Genomic DNA, 26,583 nt, shown 5'->3' with positions numbered 1-26,583 from the left:
CATTTAACACTGTGGAACTAGGCAGTGTCCCAATTTTTTTTTTAATGGTAAACTCATTAAAAGGCAGGGTTCTTTAGCAAGGAGTCTTATAGCACTGGTGCAGAAGGCACCTGCCAAGTCCTGATGCAGATTTGCAGACATGCACACACGCATGGAAACTTACGTACATAACACATATACACCTACCTACTTGTCAGGGTGGCTTAGGCTTAACTTAGTATTGCCAAAAAAGGGCATCCGGTCCCGTCACAATCTGAAAATGGGTAATTTGCGATGTTTAAAACTCACGTCAGTACATGTTCTAGCTCTTTGTGTGAAACTGAAGACAAGTGCTAAGGTTTAGTTACTATACACCTTCTGTGTCAGAGAACGTATTTACTCTCAGGATTTATTACATGTAAGTTTCCTCTATTATCTTTTGAATGTAGTGCTTTTGTATATGGAAGAACAGTCTAAAGCTCATTGTGCAAAAAAATTCAATCACTGCAACGAAGAATCCAAAAAGAACGTCCAAGTCACCCACTATCTTACCACCTACAGATTCCAATTATTAAAACTTTGTCCAGACTTCTCCATCAGTGTACACTGATTGATTGCTTCATTCATTCATTTTGCATCCATATGCAAATCTAAATGTTGTTAGAACGCTGTGGAAAATGTGATCCCATTTATCTAAAATGAACACACACACAACACACACATTTAAACAAAAAAACGCCCTGGACTATCAATCCCCTATGTTTCAATTGCTTGCTTGACCCTGAGCTCTAGCCTTGGAGTCTAGCAGACATCGTAAACGATTTGATACCTAAACTCCAGATTTCCCCCAAAATCTATTTCTCCTGCATTCCGTCCCAGCTCGGTTATTGCCATCCATCCAACCTTTAGGGTGCGGAGTTAAAAAAAATTTGGAGTCAGTATTGATTCCTCCTCTTTGTTTCTTTCACCCCATATCCAGTTTATTCACACATGCTCTAGGGTCTGCCTGCAAATACATTCAGACCATGTTTGCCATCTCCAGCATCACTGCTTACCTGGATGGCTGCTGTAGACTTCACATCGGTCCCTCTGACGCCTGCCTGCGATATGATGAAACTCTACCTTTGAGGAGGGTCGCATGCTTTTATGTCCTTCAAAAATATGGTGACAATGAGGTATTTTGGAAAGAGCGGATATTTACCACCAGGTAGGCCTGGGTTTGAACGCTAGTCGTAACAGTTACTAGCCATGTGGCCTTAGGAAATTTACTCTCTATTTTCTGAGTCTCTAGGGTTCTTCATCTGTAAAGTGAGGTAGAGAGTATTTACCCTCTGGGGACTCCCACAAAGATTGAGAGAATTTACACTAAGTTGCAACAGTCTGGCACACAGTAGGAGCTCTGGAATTGTTTTTATGCTCCCTCACATTTATTTAACTGGGATAGTGTCACACTCCTTCCCGCGGCGTAAAAGGGCTTCATACCCAGCTGCTTCTGGCTGGACACCTCCACCCCGTCGCTGTGTTCCATGCTTCAGCTGCAGTAAACAACCCATCTCTCCCTAAACCCACACTCCCCACCTCCTCCCCAAACACATATTTAAGACACTCACCTGGCTTCCCCGATGCCTCATTTCACTCTCCCACATTGTTACCACATTGACTTATCAAATATGAAAATCTGGCAATATTATTAATGCCATTCTTCAGGCCACCAGAGGGTTTCGACTGCACCCGTAATCATGCCCAAACTTCCTAATGTGGCACGTGAGTCCCCTTTCCCTCTCTGGATACAGGTCACAGTGTTCTCTGCCTCGTACTTCCTTCCTTCCTCTTGTCTTTGCTGTGCTGCCCCTTCTGCCTGGAGCTTTCTTTCTCCACCTTCTCTTTGATGGCTAAGTCTTACCTAGCCTTTAAAAATCCCAATATGTCTTTATTGATATATAGTCCAATTTACGAAACTTAAGCATACAGACTGATGAATTTTTGACAAATTACTCATATAACCATCATCTAGGTCAATATAGAGGACAATTCCATCACCCCAGCAAATTTTCTCATGTGTTGCTCCAATCAATTCGCAGCCCCTACCTTGGTACTGATTTCTGTTACTGTAGATTATTTTTTGTTGGATTTTGAACTTTTTATAAAGGAATGGCAAGGTATATATCCTTTTGTGTCTGGCTTGTTCTGCTTAATATGTTTTTGGGATTTTTTCCATGTGATTGTGTGTATAAGGAGTTTTGTGGGGTTTTTTTGTTTTTTGTTTTTGTTAGACTATTGTATGTAGTGGTATCTCATAGTTTTAATTTGCGTTTCCCTGCTATCTAATGATGTTAAATATCTTTTTCTATGCATACTGGCTTATTTCTCCTTTAAACCAATGTTTTACAAACTACAGGTTTAGTTCAATGGTGAGTCATAAAATCAGTTTAGTTGGTTGTAAGCCACATTTAAAAGAAAAAGGAAAAAGAAATAGGACAAATTATCATAGAATGCATCAGAGAGACTTATACATGGTAAGGTTAAGTATAGTTTTGTGAAACTTTTTCAGTTATTGTTATGAGTGTGTGTGTGTGTGTGTGTGTGTACTGACAGCAATGACATTTGTGAAAAGAGTTTAAAAAGGGCTTAAAAGCAATTATTTAAATTTCAATTATGGAGGTACTCACTGGGTACAGTGAAGGATGGAGAATGGATTGGGTGGTAGATGAACAAACAGGAAACAAACATCTCAACTTTTTTAGGAAACTTTACCTGCTTCCCCAAATAAGATTGAATTAGGTGCCTCATCTCTGATTTTATTTTGCTAATGTTTTGTCATTATTGAATTTTGACTCATGACTGTGCTTATTTTTGTTTCCCCTAAATATCTACTTCCATTTTTCTTCTATATCTTTTTTTTTAATTGATTTTAATCACATGGTGTTCATCATGATTAAATGCCTTCCTTAAGCCCATCACCTATTTCACCCATCCCCTTCTGGGAGCCATCAGTTTGTTCTCTATAGTTAAGAGTCTGTTCTTGTTTTTTGGTTTTTTTTTTTTTTTAAGATTTATTTGTTTATTTACTTATTTGAGAGCGAGGGAGAGAGAGGTTGGGGGGGGGGGGGCTCAATCCCACGACCCTGAGATCACAACCTGAGCTGAAATCAAGAGTCAGACACTTAACCAACTGAGACACCCAGGCGCTTTAGGAGTCTGTTTTTTGGTTTGCCTCCCTCCCTCTCTCTCTCTTTTTTCCCCTTTATTTGTTTTGTTTCTTAAATTCCACATATGAGTGAAATCCTTGGTATTTGTCTTTTTCTGACTGACGTATTTTGCTTAACATAATACTCTCTAGCTCCATCCGTGTTGTTGCGCATGGCAAGGTTTTATTCTTTTTTATGTCCAAGTAATATTCCATTGTGTGTGTGTGTGTGTGTGTGTGTGTGTGTACACCACATCTTTATCCATTCATCAGTCAATGGACACTTGGACGCTTCCATATCTTGGCTATTGTAAATAATGCTCTATAAACATTGGGGTGCATGTATCCCTTTGAATTAGTGTTTGTGTATTCTTTGGGTAAATACCAAGTAGTATGATCTAGTAGTGTGATTGCTGGGTCTTAGGGTAGTTCTATTTTTTAACTTTTTGAGGAACTTCCACATTGTACAAGTTTACTTCCCCACCAACAGTGTAAGAGAGATCCTCTTTCTCCCCATCCCCACCAACACCTTTTGTTTCTTGAATTGTTGATTTTAGCCATTTTGACAGGTGTGAGGTGATATCTCATTGTAGTTTTGATTTGCATTTCCCCAAGGATGAGTGATGATGAGCATCTTTTCATGTGTCTGTTGGGCATCTGTATGTCTTCATTGGGAAAAAAAAAAAAAAAACAAACGTCTGTTTATGTCTTCTGTCCATTTTAATTAGACTATTCATTTTTTGGGTGTTGAGTTCTTTACAGATTTTGGATACTAACCCTTTATCAGATGTGTCATTTGCAAATATCTTCTCCCATTCTGAAGGTTGTCTTTTAGTTTCGTTGGTTGTTTCCTTCACTGTGCAGAAGCTTTTTATTTTGATGAAGTCCCAATAGTTTATTTTTGCCTATTTCATTTTATATAGCTGTCTTTTGGTCCTATTTATCTTTAGTCATAATTCATTAGCCAGATATTCTTATATTTCATCTTATGTCTTTTATCTAGCATTTTTACTTGTCTGGAAAACTCTATCTTTCTTTCAATTCTGAAGGACAGTCTCACCAGATAAAATATCCTTGGTTGGCAGTTTTTTCTTTCAGCACTTTGAATGTATCATTCCACTCCCTTCTGGTCTGCAAAATTTCTTTTCTTTTTTTTTAAATTTTTTATTATGTTATGTTAGTCACCATACAGTACATCCTTTGTTTTTGATGTAGTGTTCCATGATTCATTGTTTGCGTATAACACACAGTACTCCATGCAATATGTACCCTCCTTAATACCCTATCACCAGCCTATTGCAATCCCCCCCTGCCCTCTGAAGTCCTCAGTTTGTTTCCCAGAGTCCATAGTCTGCAAAGTTTCTGCTAAAAAATATGCAGAGAGTCTTATGGAGGGTCCCCTGTATGTAGCAAGTTGCTTTTCACTTGCTGCTTTTAAGATTCTCTCCTTGTCTTCAACTTTTAATAATTATAATGTGTCTCAGGGTAGGTCTCTTTGGATTCATCTTGTTGGGAATTCTCTAGGATTCCTGGATCTGGATGTCTTTTTCTTTCCCCAGCATAGGGGAGTTTTCAGCCATTGTTTCTTTGAATAAGCTTTCTTCCCCTTTCTCTCCTCTGTTTCTAGGATTCATGTAATGCACATACTGATCCAGTTTATGGTCCTATAAGTTCCTTAAGCCACATTCACTCTTTTTTATTCTTTTTAAGTGTTTGCTCCTCTGATTGGATGAATTCTTCTGTCCTGTCTTTGAGTTTGCTGATTCTGTTTTCAGCTTGATCTAGTCTGCTGTTGAACACCTGTACTGAATTTTTCAATTATTGTGTTCTTCAGTTCCGTGATTTTGTTTGGTACTTTTTAATACTTTTTGTCTCTTTGTTGAATTTCTCACTTTGTTTATGCATTGCTCTCCTGGGCAACTTTATGACCATCTTTTGAATCCTCTATCAGATAAATTATTTTTCTCCATTTCATTTAAGATTTCTTTCTGGAGTTTTATCTTATTATTTTGCTTGGACTATATTCCTATGTTTCTTCATTTTCCCTTTCTGTGTTGGTTTCTATGCATTAGGTAAAACGACCACTTTTCTCAGTCTTGACAGAGTGTTTTCATGTAGGAGATGAACCTCGTCAATCAGCCTAGCACCATCTCTTGGCTATCTCACAAAGCTTTGTGGTTGTCCAAACCACTTCCTTTGTTCTTGGTGCCTGCCAGTATTTGAGGGTGTGCCAAGACCTCCAGTGTCCTAAAGGGGAGCACTGCAGTGAGCACCTAGATGCAAGCTGATCGGAAGCTGGACCCTTAGACAATATCTGGGAAAGTATGGAGTTAAGCCCCTTCCAGGGAGAAATTGGAAGATGGGTATTTTTGCCTGCTTTGTCTCTGCTTGGTCTGGGTAGATAGCTGTAGAGGGGGTGATCCTGCACCTGTTAAAAATTGCTTCTTTGTTTGCTACAGTCTTGTGGGACTTGTGAATGCAAGGCCCACTGTCTGTCAAAGCCAGGAGATCCAGGGACCCATCCTTTGGGCAGCAGCTGCAAAAATGGGAACACAAACATGTGTTTAAGTTCCTTCCAGGTATCTACTGGTGATTTAGACTGGGCTAGAGCGAGAAGGTGGAAGAGGCATCCACTGGTTTCCTCAGTCTCTGGGGAGGATGGCAGCCAGCCACCATTTTGATGTGTAGGCATTGCTTCTCTAGTTTTTGGATTTCTTTCAAAGGAATTTGCTTGCTCTGTGTGTAGCTGTACATTTGGTATGTTCATGGGAGAAGGGGAGTTCAGGAGCCTCCTATGTCACCACCCTGGAACGGAACTTTAAGTGATTTATCTTTATGGGTCACTTCTACTCCAGGTAGGACAGGCTGGTCCCCATGTTCCAGGAGTCCTGGGCCAGGGGGTCCTTCTGCCGTGACGCTCCTGACCTGTCAGCCATTTAGCATTTTTGGATGCCTTCCATGAAAGTTTGATTTGAATCATAGCAAGACATTCCTTTAAATACTTTGAGTGATTACAGCAAAGCTTTTAAAAAAGAGCCATTTTAATTTAAGTTTATTTAAGTAATCTCTACCCCCAACATGGGGCTTGAACTCACCACCACAAGATCAAGAATCACATGCTCTTCTGACTGAGCCAGCCAGGTGTCCCTAAAAAAAAATCCTTAAGCCTATATCCAATCGTCAATATCAAAATCAAAACAGTTAATTTTGATTCTTCTTTGTAGGCAATGCGTTTATTGTCTTTTTTTTAAAGATGTGTTCTCTACTTTTTAATCTTCGTTAATTTTTTCTGGATCCACATTGTATTCTATACATTCAAATGATCATGTCACTTGAAACAAAAACTCTTTTTTCAGTGTTCAATTTTGTAATAATAACTTAAGTAAATATTTAGATTCATCAATCAACTTTTGTGATTGTGTTTACAGCCTTATTAAAGGCAGTAAGGTGTAAGGTCTGTAGGTTTGAAATTAAAATCCAGAATGCTGCAGTTCAAATCCTGGTACCATTTCTTATTGACTGTATGATTTTGAGCAGGAAAGTGAACCTCTCTATGTTTCATACTCCTCACTGGAAATGACGAATAATAGTAGTAGCTACCTCACTGGTTTGCACAAAAAGGCTTCAGTGAATTACTATACGGACCTGGGAGAGTGCCTAGCATATAGCAAGTACTATTGGCTATTATTATTTTCTCTTTTCTTTGTGTTTGGCTCATCCTCCAGTGTTTCAGTAAATGTCTTTTGAAAGTGTCTTCTTCTTTATCCAGAAAAAGTATATAGTTATGATTATTCTGCAGTCTTGCATATTTGAGTATGAGTTTTTTGCATCCTCACATAGCAACAAGAAATTGGTGGGGTAGGGAATTTTGGATAATATTTCTTTTCCCTGAAAGCTAGTAAATAGCATTTTATTATCTTCTAGTGTTTATTGTTGCAAAAGTCAATGCAATTTTTGTTCCTTGAAGGTGAATTGTTTTATCTTCTTAGATCAATTAATCAGTTCAATAAATATTCATTATGCTGTTTCTATGTATAAGATACAGTTATATGCTTTAGGTATATAACAGTGAACCAAACCTGGTAAAGCTGACAACCTTATTGGGGTATGGGGTGGGAGGAAGACAATAACCCAATTATCCAGAGTTAGCTAAAATCCAAGGTCTGAGGGAACAGTTCCCATAAGACTGCTTTCACTTCTTACACCAATTATAGATTTAGGTATTCACAAAACCACCTTCAGATCTGATAATTCACTGAAAGGTCTCACAGAACTTGCTAAAGGCTATTGTATTCATGGATATGGTTTATTATAGGGAAAAGGTACAAATTAGAACCAGCCAAAGGAAGAGATGCATAGGGAAGATTCTTGGGGGTACAAATGTCTGGTTGTCCTCTCTCCATGGAGTCATCGTGACAGTACCTCCTCCCGACCACAGTGTGTAACAATTTGCACAGAGTATTGCCAACCCAGGACACTCACCTGAGCCTTTGACGTCCAGAGTTTTTACTGGGCTCAATTGCATATGTAGCCTGCCTTTCTGTCTTTTAGTCTCTAGCCCCTCCTAGAGGTTGGGCTACTACCTTGAGTCTTCTATCCCTCTGGAAGATGAGGCATAGTGCAAAGCCCCCATCATGTTAGACCTTCCATAGACCAAGACCTCCAGACAAAGACGTTCCTATTAGGACATTCCAGGGCCCTGTTGTTCATCTCCCAGTAGGACAAAATCCAGGGCAAAATCCAGACCTCCTTTTGGGGTGAGGTTAATTCTTCACTGCACACCAATAGTATATAATAAATGCAATGAAGAATAATAAAGCATGGTTAGGGGGATAGAGAGGGACATGGAGGTAGATGAATTGGCAAGAGAGGCCTCTCTTGAAGTTTGTCTGTTTTATAGCTTTTTTCAGTGTCAACTCTTAGTCTTCTTGATCAACGCTCCTTAATTTTGATTAATTTCTGCTTTGCGTTATTTCTTTCTTTCAGCTTTGTGTTTTTTTATTCTAATTTCTTGAGATGAAAGCTTAGTTTTGTTTTTTAAAACATATGAATATATATTCACATATATATATATAGCATCCCATAAATACTGTATTTAGAGCTTAGATTACTTTTATTTCTAAATCATTTGTAATTTAAGTTTTGATTTCCTCTTTATCCAGGAATTACTTAGAAGTTTATTTTTAAATTTCTAGGTTCATGCGTTCTTTTTTTTTCTTTCTTTCTTTCTCTTTCTTTCTTTCTTTCTTTGGTGGCGATGGTGTCTCTATTTTGTTGTTTAACTTCTAATTTTTTTCCCATTGTGGTGTGTACTTTCTTCTTTTTGGAATTTATTGAGAGTTTCTTTGTGACTCAATATGTACTCCATTTTTATGATGTTCCATGTTTTTGAAAATAATGTGCATTCTGTTTATTGGGTACAGAATTAAATATTTCTCTCTTAGATCAAAGTTATTAACTGTGTTATTAAAATCTTCTCTAAATTTTCTTGAAAAAAACTTGATCTTCTATGGTCTGAGGTCTGTGTGATTTTTGTTCACTGTAGCTTTTTCAGGTTTGCTGGGGAATCTAACAGATTTTGATGTATAATTTCCAAACTACATTGGTAGGTACATTAAAAAATAGATGACTATTGAGTCTTCTAGGTGGATTTTTGATTTTGAAAAAATGCTAAATAGTCCATACTAGAATGTTCTTGAATCCTTTTTTGTCTGATTACTATTTCTACATACTTAAATCATCTTTTTGTTAGCATTGTCTAGGGCATCTTTTTAGTTTTCTTTATTTGCCACATTCCTGTGCAATTTGTCTTACGTTTCTCTTAAAACACAATATATTTAAATTTTTACAAAAAAACTGACTTGTGCCTCTACCTTTAAAAAGGGGAATTAACACATCTCTTTTAAGTTATTACTACCATGAACTTCTTTTTTGAGTCATTTTATTATGTTTTCTACAAATATGCTTTCTGTTGTTGCTTTTTGCATCCTTCCTCTAGGAATGCAGTGTGTTGAGTCTCCTTTTCTGCCTTATTGAGAAAGTTTATAATTTTGTTCATATGGGCTCTGTACTTTTGTTGTTAATTTGTTCACCGAACTTTGTATTTATTACTGTAGAGAATGAGATCTTTTTCCATTTCGTTTCTTTCTGATATAGCATTTTAAAATTTAAGTTGTTGCATATTTATCATCCATGAAGCTAGTGAAATTATCTTTTTAATTTAATAGATTTTGGAAAGGTAGTCTTTGGATTTTCTAGATATTGCGTAGAATATAAGGGTGATTTTGCATTCCATAGCTGAATTTCGCAAGTACTGATCACAAATATGGATGATCGTCTGTCACACCTGTTTTTCCCCTAATGGGCTATTGGGATGCTCAAGTGAAGAATATATGTGCGAGGCATTGTAAGGTGTAAAGCCCTCTGCCATGGTGGGGCGCTAGTATTAGAATGGGTGCTCGGTCCATATGTGCTGATTCAACTTGGTACCTAACTTGGCCACCTTTACCACATATTTCCTTTTTCAACTATCTGTGCCCTTTTCAAAAGGCATATGAAATCCTGTGCCCAGGGACACAGGAGATCCTTGGGAATTTTTATTTAGAAATGAATGACCACATAAAGCTTCCTTTTAAAGTCAGATATTAGGGTCTCCCCCCCCCCCATCTTTCTGTTGATTTTGACAACACATCTGTGGAATACATGCATCCCTGGTCATTTTGGTCAAACAGAAAGCTGAGCAGATGCTTACTTGAGCCCCAACCATCTGGCAAGCCTTAGTTATCTCAGCAAGAGTCTCCAGACTGGGAAATCCAAGGGACACATTTCATTGCAGCTGAAGGCAGGATTATGAGCTGATGATTTACTCTGAGACCCAAGCTTTACTATAGGCACCATTTGGAATGGGAAGCGTGGGGATTTGCATCCATCGGGCACAAGGACCAGGAGCCAGGAGGTGAATTATGGACCAAAGCTGTTTCACCAGCTGGTGGGACTTCGTGGTTCAGGTCCAGTGCAGGTAGAGTTGTGCTCATTAACAAAGGGCAAGCAAGCAAGCTGGCAGCGACCTTGCCTACGAGGGCGAGGGCATTTGCCTAAAAGAGCACTACCTTCCCATGAGGCAAGTGGAGACTTGGGGAGAAAATATCCTCTGGCTTCTCCTAGGTTGAGTTCCATGAACCATTTCCCAACCAGAGAAGTGGAGAGCCTCAGAGAGCCTTTCTTCTCTTTGCTTCATGCTCATCAGATGTGTTCGGGTGTCCGAGCTGCTGGGACTCGTGTTGCTCCTTACAGAAAAATAATACATTATTATCAAATACTAACACTGGTCATAAAATAATTTAATACATAATTCTATTTTAAATATTACTTAATCGTGATTAAGTTCTACTATGAACTTAATATTGGTCAGAGCTTTTCTCTTCCAAGATCTGGCTTAAAGCATGCCAATTCCATGTCTCTGTCTAATATCTAATTAAAGAAGTCTAAACGTCTTCTGAAGACTTCTGTGACTATCCGGATATCTAAATCCTCAAGGCCACATAAGCATTTTGAGGTTGACATTACTGAAAATCAGGAGCCACATCAACAGGGGCAGGGGGTGTGTCCCGCATTGTCCATTGGGCAGCAAATAGCCTGAAACCACACATTTACCATCCCTGCTTTAAAATTCCTTCGAGACATTCTGCCACTGAGAGTTTCTCACTGATCCTTTGGCCTGTCGGTGCCCAAGCTTCAAGGTCTCACTGACTCCTTTCTTGGTGTCTTTTCCCCCTTTTCCCTCGTGTCCTTCCTTTGTCTTGGAGAGCCTTGGGAACTCTGCATTTTCCAAAACTTGTAAGTCCAAAACCCTCAATAGCACTGAGGATTCTATTTAACAGAAACTGTCTCCCTGAGCAGGTAGTTGTGGTTATAAATGACAGGCATTTTTTCCTAATACACCAACATAGAGGAGTGGCAACCAGTCCCAGTATTAAAAAAAAAAAAAAAAAAGATTTATCAGGACAAACAGATCAGCTATTTGATCCAACTTGTGGGTGACCAGTCCTGAGAGGCATAGTCATAGAAACACAGCTAAAAATAAGCTTCTCAGGTAGGCATTCCGGAGCCTTTGTAACCAGCCTACTTTTGACTTGTCTCCACTGATCTTCCATCATTGCTCACCGAGAACTCACTTGTCTAAGGAGCCAGGCAGGTTAGGAAAAGAGTAAAGGGCAAAACTAGAGAAAACATGTCTTGTCTAAAAGCGACAGTTTTTCCAGCTGGGAATACGGGCATGATGTTGTTAGATCTTCTATTTTTTTTATAAAAGCATCTGGAGATTCCAATTTTATACAGAATTTACTAATTAAGTATAACCCAAGCAAAACACACCTGGGGGTGATATTCAGAATGCAGCTACAGTGCTCCATGTTCTAGACCTCTCGCTTTCTGTTTGCTCGGGCTTCTTTCCCAGCCGGGAAATACTCCTTCTTCTGATAAACATCTTGTCACCCTTCAGGGCTTAGTTCAAATGAAACTGTTTCTGTAGGTCTCCCCATTTTCTCCTACAGCTATTCCCAAATAGAGGTAATGATTCCTTCTTTACAGTTTGCGGAATCCTCTCCGTAAGTACTTCTTTTGAAATGTATCACTGCTTTTGTTGGCCGGTCTGCCTGCTCTGCTACACTGTGAACACCTCAAGGACGGGGACCATGTTAACCATCTTTCTATCCTTGGGATCTGGTATAATGCTTAGCACATAGCAAGCGCTCACTGTTCGTTGAATGGATGAAGGAAACAGACATGACTCAGGGACGTGGGGCCGGAGCTCGGCTTTCTTTTCTGCTTATCGTTCAGACTGCTATTGTTGGGGTTTTTCGTTTTGTTTTGTTTTTTTTTTTACATTTGACCACGATGCCTTGCCTTTTGGCAGTTCTTATCCCTGACCTCTGGGGACTAGCAGAAAAATAGCTAATACCATCTCTGTGAAAAACTAGTGTGGAAAAAAAACAATTTACTGGTCGTTTTGAGCAAATATCTGGGCTCTTTCAGTGAAGAGTTTATTTTTAAAGCATATTTCACTGCACAGTCCATTGAGGGCAATTGGACAGGCATTTGCTCTTGCGGGGTGAAGGGGAAGGCGTGAGCGAGGTAAGAGCTAGACATGAGACAGAACGGTCTAGATCGCGCCTGGGAGTCCTCTCCAAAACATGAATTAGATAGCGCCGTCTGACTGCTACCTTGAATCTGTCTGGATGAGAGATTTAAATTCTAAGAAGTAGATGAGTGTTTCCCATAGCATGATGCCATTTAACCGTCCAAGGGATAAGTCTCCACACGTTCCTATAACATTACTTTTAGGAATTTAATTCTTAATTTCCAGGGGGTGGGGGGATGATGATTAAGAAAGAGAATTTAAAGAAGAAAACTTAAAGCCCCTATCCCCTCACGGACCTGGAATAATTACTTTTAATTTAAAAAATCAATAAAGATGAAGGTTTTTTTTGTTTTCCTTTTTATTGTTTTTGTTTTTAGCTGGATGATGTAGAATTAAGATTTTTTGCAGGGGGGGTATTATTTTAATAACCAATATTTTTTTTACTTTCTTCCAAGACTAGAAACATCTAAGAGCTCAATGGCTTTAAGCACAAAACAAAGCAACAATGTCCACACGCGTCATGTTTCTATCTTGTCTAGAATGTGCACAGGGAGGTTCAAGGCTTCATGAACACGAATTCCCTGACCAATGATGTGGATGTGGGGCTTGTGGAGGGAAAGTTTCTGCAGACCGAAGGTCATGAGAATTATTGTTCATTTTGGCAAAGTCTTTCCTGACTTTGCTTCCCCCGCTTACCTTCCCCCAACCCTCAGTCAGTAAAATGGCATTTTATCAAGCATGTTAGAAAACCGCGGGGCTTTAGGTTCGTTAGGTGTGGCGAGGGTGGAGAGTACCGAGGAAGAAGTGGCGGACACATTCAAGGAGGTACTAAGTAGTATCATATGGATCACCACTCCGGTAAAGCCTCCCTGCCATTTGGCAGGTCCCTTCTCTTGCCACTTGGAGCTGTAGAGGGATTGTTAATTCCATTCCCCACCCTTCTGGTTAAACATTTTTAGCTGGCTGTGGGAAAGGATAAATTCTCAGTTCATGTTTGAATAGAGAAGTGGGACATTTGTTCTCTGGGAAAAGTGCATGGAAAGGTGACAGAAGGTTTGGGATTGGCTGGCCATATTCGAATCTCCGAATTTCCACTTAATTCACTTATCTCTTCAATGCCTCCTACAGCATTCGTTACACAACTTTATCTCTTCCCTCTGCCCCGTTATTTTCTGATGCTGCTTTGACCTCTTTCCTTTGCGTTATGAACAAGTTGTGTGATCTGTGTATTGTTGGCTCATACAGACATTCAAGAAAAACCTTTATTTTCTTGAGATCAATTTAGAGTTTCCTCTCATCGAATGGGTGGGAACTTACAAAATATCATTGGAATGCAGAATATATGAGAGGAAGAAACTTATCTGTCTGTTCATTACTTTTTCCCTAAGTTTTATTAGCTGAATTGTGTCCCTTACAAAGAAAAGAAAAAAAAAAAAAAACCAAAACTAGTTGTCTTAACTCCCGGTTCTTCAGAATATGATCTTATTTAGAGAGAGGGGCTTTGTAGAGGGGATCGAGTTAAAATGAGCTCATCAGGGTGGGCCCTAATCTAATATGACTTCTAAAAGGGAGAGATCTGGGCACAGACAGGCACACAGGGAGCATGCCAGGTGAAGATGAAGGTGAGCTCCGGATGCTGTTCCATAAGCTGAGGAACACCAAAGATTTCCAGAAAACCTGAGAGCTTAGGTGAGAGGCATGGAATAGATTCTTTTTCACAGCCCTCAGAGGGAACCAACCCTGTGGACATGTTACTCTTGGACTTCTAGCCCCCAGAACTGGGAGACAATACCTATCATTAAACTGCCCACTGTATTGCAACAGCCCAGCAAACTATTATTGTAATGATCGACACACTGTCTGGCCATCGTAGGTCCTTAATAAATAAGAGCTGAATGAATTCATCACGGTGCCCCCCTCACAGGGGAGGTCTCTGTCATGCCTAGAAATTGGGATTTAGTGTCTGTGTTCCAGTCAGCACAATCACTGCATATTTCCATGATCTAAACCTTGAAGATGAAAATTCTCTTCTTTGGTGTGAGACAGTATAGTCTTTGCTGGGACAGGGACTCGGGAGCCTGGGACTCAGCATTCTACCTTGTAAAAGTCCTCGAAGTGAGGAATGACAAAGAGCCCAAGGTATGAGTCTGAACCCACAGGAAGGAAAATGGGAAAACACAGATGATTATCTCAAAAAATGTCTTCCCACAAAAGACAGAAATTGTTCTGTTCTTCACATGCAAGATTTGGGATCAGGTATTTCCCCTGTGGGTCAATATGCACAAATCAATTAGTATTAAGAATGTCTTTTTATTGTGATGCTTTGACATCTGGGGCCTTGCTGACCCTGCAAAGACTAAAGACTCCCCCTTCCCAGGGCTAACCAGCTCTTAGAATAGTAAATGGTGCCCCTGAGTGGCCTCTTTCAAATGCATAGTGACCAATTCAGAGTCCCTGCCCCAACCACTTCTTTTCTTGGGCTCTCGCACTCTGTTCACTATCCCCTCCCCCCCCACCATAACCGCCGCAGGGCCAGGTACAGAGGAGGGCTGGAGATACTTCCTAAACCCCAGAGCCTGCTGAAATTATCCAAATCCAGTTATCCAAATTAGCCAACCCTAAACCCCCTTACCTTGCCTTATCATCAGTTCCTTGCCATGGAAACCACAAGAAAAGCTCTTTCCTGGGTTTCTCCCTCACTCCTGCTGCCTCCTGACCAATCTGGTGCTTCCCCATGTGACCTTGCGTGACATGGCATGGGTGCCCCCTTCTCTTGAGAACTGTTTGCAGCAAACTCTCAGTGGTAATAGTCTCCTGATCTGTTGGCCTCACCGTACCTGAATAGTAACAAAACCTACGTTTTAAAACACAAGTGTCTGTAAAAGCTATGTTTTAAATGCACAGATGACCGATATTGGTGATATAGACAGAATCCCTAATTGCCCCTCGTATCACTGATCTGTGTTCCTGGGTGTTCTGAAGAGGTTCCTCAAATGAACAATACTTGTCTCTGTGGGCAGATTACATTGTCAGAGTTGTTTGGGATCACTGAGAATTTTTAGTTTGTGAAAAGGAAGACTGGGAGTCAGGAGTGAAAGATGTATTTTATTTAAGGCATTGATATGAAAAAGAGGTTTGGACACACACTTGCTCTGCTTAGTCTCAACAAGCTGAACCAGCTATAACCAGGGGTAAAAGACAGGCGAAGGTAGATTTTGTCTCACTATTAAGAAATTAATTAAATAATTAACATTGTTTAAAAAAAAACAAGGAGCAATGATGGGTGAATGGTGAGTGATAATGAGTCCAAAGAGTAGAGTTAAATAGAGAATAAACAACCATCTGTAGGAACATCTTATAAATGTTTTTTTGTAGTTAGTGTAGTGGTTGTAATACAATTTCTCTTTTATAGCTATTTATATTAGGTCTCTGTCCTCTTGTATACCCACCTTTCTTGGACCGTAAGAGCAGAGTCTGTATCTGTCCTATTTCATGATCTGGATTTCTAGTGAACAGTGCCCGGCATATAGTAGTGGAAGTCCATATTTGTTGAATAAATGTTTGTTATAGTACCTGATTGGAAAGTAGAGACTTTCTTGGGTTCTTTTCACATTTGTGTCAGGACTGCTAAGTGTTTCCAAAACCTGGTGTGTTTTCCCTGTGGGCACACAAGTGGACTACATTTCCCAAAACCTTTACTGTGGTGCGGCACCATGGGATTAATTCTGATGGGTGGAAGGTGGATAAGCCTACCCCATCCAAGCCTACTCTGGAATGTTGCATGTTGGCTTCTTACTTGCCTCATCTTCTGGCCACATGCCAAGTATCCAGTGACTAAGGTGACATGTACGATGACATTGGGCTCCCCATTTTGACTGCTCTATCAGGAATGCCTGAGTACAACTATACTAATTTCCATCTCTTAAAAAGCAGTAACTTCTCTAAAATTTCTTACTTGAGCAGTGAAATAGCACAAGGAGTAATCAGTTCTCCAGATTCTCTTCCTTTTGACTGAGACTTTGTGACTTGATCAGACCAGACTGGGGGAATTTGAGAGGGATATGCCAAACCCAGGCTTTTATGTCCAATTTGTCTTACAAATTGGGTTCCCTGATTTCTCTTTTTTTTTGTTTCCTGCCTGGCTGAGTCTTCTGTAAGCATCTAGGAAGTTATGTTTAACCACTAATAGCCACTCCAGCTCCTTCTCTCATTGCTTTTGGCTAAATCTTTGGAGAAGACAAGGGAAAGAGCGTTCTTCCAGTGCCTTTTGCCAAGGGGCTGCCATTTCCCCTCTCACTGCTTATGGTAAAAAAGCATGTCTAAATCTGATGCTTCTTCAAGAGGGTCATTTGCTCCAAGGTAAGACCAGTGAGATGACAGCAAATAGTTGGGAAGCTAAAAGTACAAAAGGAGACTGGATCTCAGTACATGTAGTTGACACATTTATTGAGTGCTTACACAATGCCATGCCCTGCTTCCTGAACTTGGGAGATTTAAAGACTTGGGAGACACAGCTGTAAAGAATTTTATAGTATCTTATTTTATAGTAATATTTATTCAACCAGTTAAACTTAGCAAGTTCAAGTTCAGACAACAGTGAGCAAAAACTTGGATAGCACGATGGCTTGGTCATCTGAGACACCCTCCTCCCCCACCAAGACGGCATGAGAGAGTCTGCCTCACTTCTACCTCTTCTCTAATTCAGTCAAGGAGCTGTTTGCTATGTGGAATGTGAGGCCAAATGCTGGTTACCCCTTCGATATCTGAAATGTCTCAGGCACACTAGCTTGGTGTGATTATGGAAACATGTTGCCAGTTCTCACTCTCAGAGCAGAGGATCTAGGAACAGAACAATGGTTTGGGCAAAAATATGGCTTCGTTCGTAGTTTTTGATAATGCTATTGAAGATTAATTAGTAACTGTCATCTTCTGTGGTCCAACCAGAGTTTAAAAGTGGTTTCATTCTGTGTTTCAATGCTGCCTAGATCTAGGTTTCTGGGAAAAAAAATTAGATAATTGTACAGCCCAGAGTTTTGTGATCAGTTGTTGGTGGCAATTGACAAGAGCCCAGGATAGGCTGAGATCACATATTTGCTGTCTCTGACCAGTCATTTGAAGACCTGATTAGAAAGCATGGGACACAAATGGTGCTCTAAGAGAAAGATGGTGGCAGTTCTGTTTCTGTGCTCTGTGATCAGGGCCACATGGGATCTGGATGTCTGGAACAGGGACATTGCTCGGAACACACTGCACCGGTCACCACTGTTTCCAAAGACTGAAGCCAGGAGGAACTTTGCATAAGGCTCTGTGAGGCTCATCTTGTGCGGACCAGTGCTTTTAGTTTTACAATCTGTTCACTCTTGCTTTGAACTATTCGTGGAGCATTTCAGCTGTAGGGACTCCAGCTGCAAGGGCCTCCAAGCACCCCAAAAATCATGAGCCTCTCTTAGAACTGCCTTTTTTCAGCATCTCTGTGTCTGTGATGATCCTCAATGACTTTCTGCTACATCTTCATGTAAAACTCAGAGTGTTCACATATTAGTGGGCATTGATTTTGGCGGTAGAGCAGCTTGCTGCTGCTTTGTTTAAAAAAAAAAATCAGACCTAGAGACTTAATCATCACCTATTTATTATCTGAAAGCTTTCATCAGATGTAGGGATTGTCACATCTATTGCAAACCCACTGCAACTTGTTCCAACAAAGTGTTTGCAGAGGAGTTGCTATGGCTCCGCTGGCTGGGGCCTCCTTATATGAAAGTTCTAGAGAGGGAGAGCTACCATCTTTGAGAGCTGCTGCTCCTATTTTAATTGCAACTCAGTGAGCTATTTGGCTACAGGGAAGTGTGGGTCTTTTCTCGATGAGCACTTCTAACCCAGGCCAGGTCCATGAGGACACAAGAATTTCCAGAAAAAAATTATCCATTATATTCTGGAAAAAGGACAACTTAAGAGCCCATGGGATAACGTTTTCAAAGCCAGATCTGTCTATCTCCTTCATCCCCTCCTTGTTGCCTTTCGGGGGAAAGAAAACAATTAGACAAGACTTTTTTCTTTTTCTTCTTTTAATTTTGTTCAGCATTAAAGGAGGGAACTTCATAAACATTGATTGTCATTTACAGAAAACATTCAGAAATCATGTGTGCATTATCTGGGAATGCTAACAGTATTCAACTAATAATTTACAGGACATAAAATAAGGACAAAAACCTATTACATTCTAAAGTAATATAAAACTCTTTTTTTTAATTGTTAGGGAAGTGCTGTTTTATTCTAGTATATTTATAATAATAATAAAAAAAACAACTCAATGCTTACTTCCTAAATGACTCAGGCTGCAGTTTTACTCACGTACACAGAAATTAGGGCTTATATATTAAACAAGGAGAGAGAGATCAGAAAATTGTAGATTTTAAAACTAGATGTCACGGGGTTTATTGGTACTTTGCCTTTTGCCTCTACAGGCCAATAATAACACGGTAATAATGTGATTAAGCTCCAGAAAAATCAATGGTGACTATAGGAGGCATTATTCTTTTAAAAAGGTATAATTATTATGCGTCTTAGCGTGAATACTTTTATTTTACATGCGTTTGGCAGTGCAACGTTTGTGCATTGCGCATGCCGGTAAGACGCAGAACTGCACGGCTGCCCGTCCAGGCACAATCCTGGTTGGTAGGCACAGCCGAGCCCCCTGGCAACCCGTGGTTCCAACTGCTGGAGGACCTGGAGTCGTCCTTCACTTTACACATGTAGGCTGGAGCTAACAAAAAAGTTAAATCTCTGAATGTTGGAAGTAGATGAAAATCATTTCTCTCAATCCTAAAAGCAGGGAAGCATTGTTGGGGATTTAAAAAATATTGGAAAGTCTCGTTTAAATCTAAATATCTTTTTTTTTTATTATTATAAATCGATCCTCGTAAAATACTAGCCTTTTAAAGTCATATTTGGGATGCAGGAAAAGCATCCGGTTCATCAGACTTGCTCCTGCCTGTGTGGTCACAGCTCATGACACCTTCGATCTTCCTCCCTCTCGGTGTCTCCCCAACCCTCCCCAGGTTCTTTTGCAACATTTATTTGGTAAAGGTCAGTTATGGCTTCAGCAAATGAGTGATCTGACCTCAGGTTATTCATAAGAAATCAACGTGTACAAAAATACTTTGTTCATCAGAAAGCAGAGTTTGTGTTCCTTAAGCTAGTCCATGCGGAAAGGATTTGGACAAAGCCACTTGCTACAAGGAAAGATGACTTACTCAGGCAACTTTTTTTTTAAACTTTCTTTCCTCACATTGTCTAGTTCAGATAGCGTTTGCAGGTCTTGGGCCAATCTTCAATACAAATTCTTTGGAGCAGATTTAATGGACAGCCCTGTCCCTTTCTCAGCTGTATTACAAAAAGAAGCGTACACTTAACACCAATGACCCGTCCAGATGCTTAAACTGTTAACAACCAGTTTCTGAGAAGTACATAACACGCATAACACGCAGAAAGGAAGCAAGTACATATTTGCTCTTTGTTGGTTTTCCCCCTCTAAAAAAATTGTTACAAAGTCTTAAGCTTAAACAGGGACATAGAAAAATCAGTGTATTCACTGTCTCCAGTTATTTACAGCAAAAATTACAGAGACAGCATACATTGTATTAGACCTTCCACAAGCATATATTAAAAGTAATTACATTTGAAAAAATATTTTTATTTTTCCTCTACATTTCTACAATACATACTCAGTTTTCTGTGGGTGTAGCTTGCACTCGTGTGTGTGTGTGTGTGTGTGTGTGTGTGTTCCCAGATGAAGCAGACAGTATTGTGCTTGGATGTGTGGTCTGTAGCTTTCCAGACACACCTAGTGTGCGTCCACGTGTGGTCACGACGGAGGCACGTGGGTGCTCTCCCCTGGCCACTGCCACAGGAGGGTTTCAGAGAAGCATCATGCTGCCCAGCTGGGGTGTGGACGCCTCCCTCAACTGGGTCTACTCAATACCAGTCACCTTGTGCTTTAGTTTTGGCCATGAGAACAATCACTGAGCCGCTTTGTCTGACCCACTGGAGGTCGTGCTTACAGTCATGCAGGACGCAAAGATGACTACGGCCAACTCACTTCGGAGGATTTGCAGCAGCTTAGGCAAAAAGTGCACAAACGGACAACCTCCATCCACTGGAGGAATCCCAGGTCCCGCACTTCAGAACACAGAGGACTACGTGACCACGACTACAGAATACATTCTGCAGATACAACTAAGGGAAAGTAAAAACGTGGCACCGATATCGAAGCCACACATCGAAAGAGACACACGAGACTCAAAAGCGTAAAAATCATGCGTTTGATGTTCAGAAAAGGAGTGGCAAGAAATCTAGCCACCTGGCTCTAGGAAGCTAGGAGTTTGGGCAAGACAAACAGAAACGTCTCTTATAAGCCATCATTAAATTGAATCGCTTGCATTTTTTGACTGCTTTCGTTTTTCCAAATGAACTCTTACTATATCCTCCGGGAATGACAGTCAGATGTGGAAACCAAACTGAGTATCAGTGGGCAAGAGCTCTGAGCCCGCCCCCACCCCCCTCGAATTCACTCGGAGTCCTGTCTGGCCAGACTTCCTCCAGGAAATAGGCCCCTAGATTCAATTTTGCTTTAAACCAGAGGCTGCAAACTTTGGACCCTCTTCTGCTCGGGGATGTATTTGTTTGGTCTGCCCTCAGCTCTGAATCAACTGACATCACCTACAACTAGAGGGATTTTATAAGATTCAGAAGTGTTAGCAACACTCGCGCTTTAGCTGACCATCAGCTGTCCCTTTTCTGATGGGGCATCTCCTTGCCAGCTGGCTGCTGGGCTGCACTCGCTCATTTGCATCAACTCCCTGGCCCTTTTAGGCTTTTGAATTTTTAACCCTGGCTTTAAATGAACATGTACCTCTGGGTCCTGACACCTGTCCCTGCGCCCCTCCAAAAAAATAAGGTTGTCAGCTCCCGTCTAATGACCCACATGGTTTCCCCTACCAGGCTGTTGCTTTTATCGGCAGTTGGAAACAAAAAATTAAATACCACTTCATCTAAAGCAGATGGTGGACTTTCGTCTTCTTGATACAGGGGACCCTGTGCAAAGGTTCACTCAGATGCATACTTTCAAGTTATTGCTGTTCCATTGAATGGTGGCTCTGTCCGGGCACAGGCATCCTCGCCTGAATTTACTGCCAACTGTAGTAACTTTCATTGGAAGCGAATGTTTACAGAGAAAAAGAGAGTCAGGAAAAAGTTATTTCTTCTAATTTCCAATAGCAGAATTTTCCCTTGCTTCTATAATACATGGAAACAAAGCACATGCAACAAAACTGACATCATTTGCATCTGACTGATGTTTTCGAGAAAAGCTGGTTAAGTTTTAGGTTGTCCTTGGGACAGAAGAATCGCTTTTGCATTCAAGCCTGGTACACAGGGGATGGTAGAGAGTGAGCGTGAGTTGACTGGCCATGTGCGTGGTTTTCTACAAACAATTTAGCTTGACTGCTGTGAAGTTAGGTGTTGGACAAGGCAGCTACGATAGGAAATGTACTGATGTCTCCTTGGCATCTCTCGCTAATAATGTCGAGTTCACTGTGATTTAAGGTGTCACAGATTCTGCCCAAGAAGTCACATTACCCAAGAGACCTCTCTGTTCTCTGTTTATACCTACACGGTGGTCCTTTATTCCAGAGCCCTGTAGACAGTAGTCAAACGAGGAAAATCCAGAAAGGGTATGTTTGGAGAGTACATCTCTACCCTCAGCTTTCATTCTCTGGGGGAAAACAAAACAAACAAACAAAAAAGAGCCACAGAATAAGGGATACAAAGATGACCCAAGTCGTGGACAGTAGGAACATGTGTGGCATATTAAGCCAGATTTGGAATCCGTTCTTCTCCTGTATTCCCTCCAACGTTTGCCTTGCCTTTTACAGATCACAGACGCACTGAAGTTTGAACTCACACAGCTCTACCTCCCTCGTCAGAGTCAGCTAACGCCACTTAGATTTCTGTACTTTCCCTGCTCAGGACTTGTATAGGAAGCTTGGGTTTGCTCGGGAGACACATGTTCCTATTAATAGGACAGCTGGATTATTTGGCTCTTAGCAGATTTTAGAAAATGAGACCAAGTTGTCCGTATTCGTGTGCAACTTTCCAGCAAGTCCACGCAGTTACCAACGTGAAGTTACTGCTTATTCTGAAAGCCTTGTCAGAGAGGTTCTCTCATTGGCATATTTAATTTATGCCGTTTACATTTTGTTGTCATTTTCCTGTTTTAGCCTCCCTCCTCCTTGATGTACTTTTTTTTTTTTAAATGAAACATCCCTGAGTGGCTACAGTGCAACGTCTGCGTCAAGCAGTGATTGTCATTTACGAAGCATGAAGTGAAGGGTACAGATCGTGGGTTCGCTCATCTGGCGCGCATTGTACCGTGAGGGTGTTGGGAACCCTTGTGAGACTCTGCAGGGAAGGGACAAAGATTGCATGTGGCAAAGAAAGTTGTTCTCAACCAAATTTCAAAATACCTCGAGATGGACTCATAGGAGATGTTCAAAAGGCAGCTTTTAAAGGTGTTTGTTACCACTGAAAATATGACCTGGTTCTCTTTTCAGGGACAGATCTGGCAAGTGGGGCACAAAATGGAAATCTCTCTTCTCAACTGAGGCGGGCTGAGCACCTACTGGTTTCCACTGTTTTGTTCTGGTTCAATCGCTAGCTGTTTCCTGTCCCCTCGCTTCAAAGGTTCCTGCCGTCCCAGTGAAATGCTTGCATGAGTGGAAACGACAAACAAATTCAAATCCAGTAGCTCCTGAGGCAAATGTGGGGAACAGTCCTTTTCCTACATCACCCATGGGACAAGGGAGGGAAAATTCTCAGCCACTTCATCAATTGAGCCAATCCAAGTCCTCTAAGGTAGATTGGAGGAAACAAAGGATTCCCTTTGCAACGGAGCAGGAATTACAGGCCGACAACGGAAAACACTAGGCCAACAGAACAATGAAAACAAAGTTTGACATAAGTTCAAAGCTCAAAGGGAGACACCAAGTAGACACATTAAGCATTGCCTATCACAAGCCAATCATAAAACATACATTGCATTTGGAAACGGCTTGGTTTAATTGAGCGCCTTCCATTACCCTGTTTTCCTAGCAATCAGTAAAGTAATCTTTCCATTAGAAGGAAATATGACTCTTGGAATTAATTCTTTATACAAAGAGCTAGCAGGAGTGACATTTACACCAGAAAGAACCAAGTCCCTGCAGCAGCATAATACGCAGTCTGCAGCTGTCTTCTTAGACACCGAAGGTAATTTGGTTCAATGTAGTTAAATTAATTGAATATAACAGTAGTTGAGAAAGAGAGTCATTATTTTAAAGCCTTTTTGTTTTTCCCCATTGGTTTGGAATTCATCAATCATGAGGTGGGAAAAGGCTCTGTTTGCTAGAATAAAAGACTAGCACTACCGTCTGATCATCAAGGAGGGCTTCTGTGGCATCGCGGAGATGGCTCTCAAGACCATGTAACTTCAGGAGAGCGTCAGAGATGAAAAGGAAATCAAAGTTTCCACTGATGGAAACTTTACAAAGCAGGTGTGCGTGTGTGCGTGCGTGCTTGACGAGGAAGGGGCGGGGCCTCGTGAGGTGGCGGCGGGGCTACGCTTACAGGAGATCGTGCACATCATTGTCCTTTACACAAAGCTCGGCTCTAGCCTCCTTTCTAAGAACTCTTGTTTTGGATCAGCTGAGACCCTGCATGGGGCCTCCAGAGCCCAGGCCGAACAAGCTGCTTAGGGGTTTACGCTTTCTTGGTACTCAGCTGGCTTGGACAGCAGGTGGAGAGGGGAGACTTGTCCTAGGGAGTCTGAATTCACAAAGCCTCATCTCACCTCTTGCATTCTGTACTTTGCACAAGTTGCTAAAAAAAAAAAAAAAAAGCCCAGGCAGGATGGATGATGCAATTTCAAACTGCATAGGAAATAGTTTTGGCTTTGGGGTGTATTAGTTCTACAGAATAACTCAGCTGTGTTTTCGTGATCTGTTGAGTTCTTGCTCTGTGCTTCTACGACAGCATTTTGGAGTTGAGAGAAATTAGAGGCCCCACACTAGAAGGACATATAAAATCCTGCCTCCCCCTTTATTGCTGCTTTTTCTAAGAAACTTAGCAAAGAGAATGCATATAAAGAATTACTTCTTTACTTTGTAGGTGCTCTTTCTACCTCTTCTTTGCCAAAAACAAACAACAACAACAACACACACACACAAACCCAGAAAGCCGCCGCAAAAAACCCAAACCAAACCAAAACAGGTTAGAGAGACCATGTTTACATGAAATGGCATCCAGACTCTAGGTTCTGATTTCCACTGTGACTCTAATACTATTAGAAAAATTGCTGGTGGTCAAACCTACAGACTGCATTTCTCTGCTGAAGATACAACGAGCACCAAAATCAGTTTTTTCCCAGCCTGAAATCCAAAGGAAAAAAAAAAGTGTTTTGAGTGTCCTGGTGAAAAATAGGAAACAGTGATTGTTTGGTTAAAAAGTCCTGGACTCCACAATATTATCTGTGGCCTAATTCTTAAAACAGGAAAATGGCTCCAAATACTTCTCCCCCCCACCCCAATATTTGCCATCCTGACAAGGCTTTGATGTCACTAATAGAGATAGAGTTCTTGTACAGAGGCCGTGCATTATATTTATTCCTGTATAGACTTATCTCTGCATCAGTACCATCCTGCCGTAGACGATAGTGGCAAAGTCTGGCTGGGAAAACAAAATCCTGATTGTCTAACACAAAGGTAACATATAACACAGAAGGAAAATAATATAAGAGAGCCTGACTGAACCTCCTTCGTTAGTGGGTATGGTATTTGAAGCCACAGTGCACGTGCAGGTGTAAGTAATAGTCATATATAATATTCTCAGATATTATATACTTATTACATACATGCACAGTGCTTTCCAAGACAGCTACAAATTTACACATGCATCAACTATCTAAAAACATAGAAATAGGTAAGCCTATTAAGTGGAATTTTCTTAAATTATATTTGAACAATTAACAGGAAAAGTAATCATGTAAAGTACCGCTCTGTTCTCGTATATATCTACAATAAAATTCTATAAACAGTTGTCTCCCAAAACATACCCGAATAAAATAAAATTAAAAAAAAAGATAACACCCAGTGTCCTCTATTTGTATATTTATGGTCATTTCAAAAACAAACAAACAAATAAAAGAGCCCCACTCAGGTGCATATTTACATTCTTCAAACTGTAGCGGTGAAAAATAATTCTATTAAGTGCAGGACATTCCTAATGTTGCAGTAGACGTTTTTCTGAAGTCTTCATGAACACATTGCTTTTGTCTTAATGGTGACGCATTCCGTGACTAGGAGACAGTCCTTGGTCGCCTTCATTTGCAGACAGTGGCACAGTCAGGATTAAAGAGCTCCTTGTACAATGGAGGAAAGAGGGTATTCACTATGTCTGGATGTGACTGTTTGAATACCTGCAGCTTCTCCCCATGCAAGTTGCAGACCGCCGTGATGGTGGGGATCTTGGCTATTAACTGCAGAGTGGGGAGAGACGGGGGAGGGGACAAAGGGGGAAGGAAGCTCATTAGTGCTCTGCCTTCTGAATCAGTGTCCTTCCTGGCCTCAGAGGAAGGCAAATGGCTTTGGAAAAAGATGCTCGGAAAGAAAGAAGGCTCACTTTCGGCTTCTCCTTTCAGACAAAACAAAACAAAACGCGCCTCCCACCCCCATCCTGGAAAGGGAAAATAGAGAGAGCAAGCACGCAGGGCCAAGCTTCCTGATTCACGGCTCTTAAATAAAGTGTGTATGGGAGGTAGTCAAGTTGGATCGGTAGGAGTGCGTGCTCTGCAGCCAGGCCGACTGAGTCAGAACCCTGGTTCCAAAACAGCTAAATGGCTGCGTGGCTGTGGTGTGCTGTGCCTCGGTTTTCTCGTTTGTAAAATGGGCCTACTCACAGTTCCTACTTCCTTGCATTATGTGGACAGAAGTAATTCATATCAAAGTGTTAGGAATAGCGTAGGCACGAAACACGATTGTTAGCTAATATTATCTATCATTTCCTACAGATTTTTCTGATGCGAATGTGAGATTTTCGGTCTTGGAAGGCGACTATGTGAGGAAGGTGTAATCTCAACTGTGTGAGGTGTGATCCACAGTCCTCGGCTCTGCTTTGCTCACTAGCCTGCCTGAATCTTTCTCGTTCTTTTCCACTGTAATGCATAAAATGAGACCTATATTTAATCAAGAAA

The 26,583-nt window shown here is 40.9% G+C and overlaps 1 protein-coding gene across 1 annotated transcript in view; it reads right to left on the bottom strand.

Moving 5' to 3' along the window:
- Window positions 1-15,712: 15,712 nt before the first annotated feature.
- RORB (RAR related orphan receptor B) overlaps window positions 15,713-26,583 on the bottom strand; it is a 191,198-nt gene continuing 180,327 nt past the window's right edge. Inside the window, exon 10 of the mRNA XM_026518832.4 lies at window positions 15,713-25,869. Within this exon, the coding sequence (XP_026374617.1) occupies window positions 25,714-25,869 (156 nt within the window). The 3' untranslated portion in view covers window positions 15,713-25,713. The remainder of the gene's footprint in view (window positions 25,870-26,583) is intronic.

Source organism: Ursus arctos, unplaced genomic scaffold (assembly GCF_023065955.2).
Source record: "Ursus arctos isolate Adak ecotype North America unplaced genomic scaffold, UrsArc2.0 scaffold_33, whole genome shotgun sequence".
NCBI classification, from domain to species: Eukaryota; Metazoa; Chordata; class Mammalia; order Carnivora; family Ursidae; genus Ursus; species Ursus arctos.
This window is presented reverse-complemented; position numbering and strand designations above follow the sequence as displayed.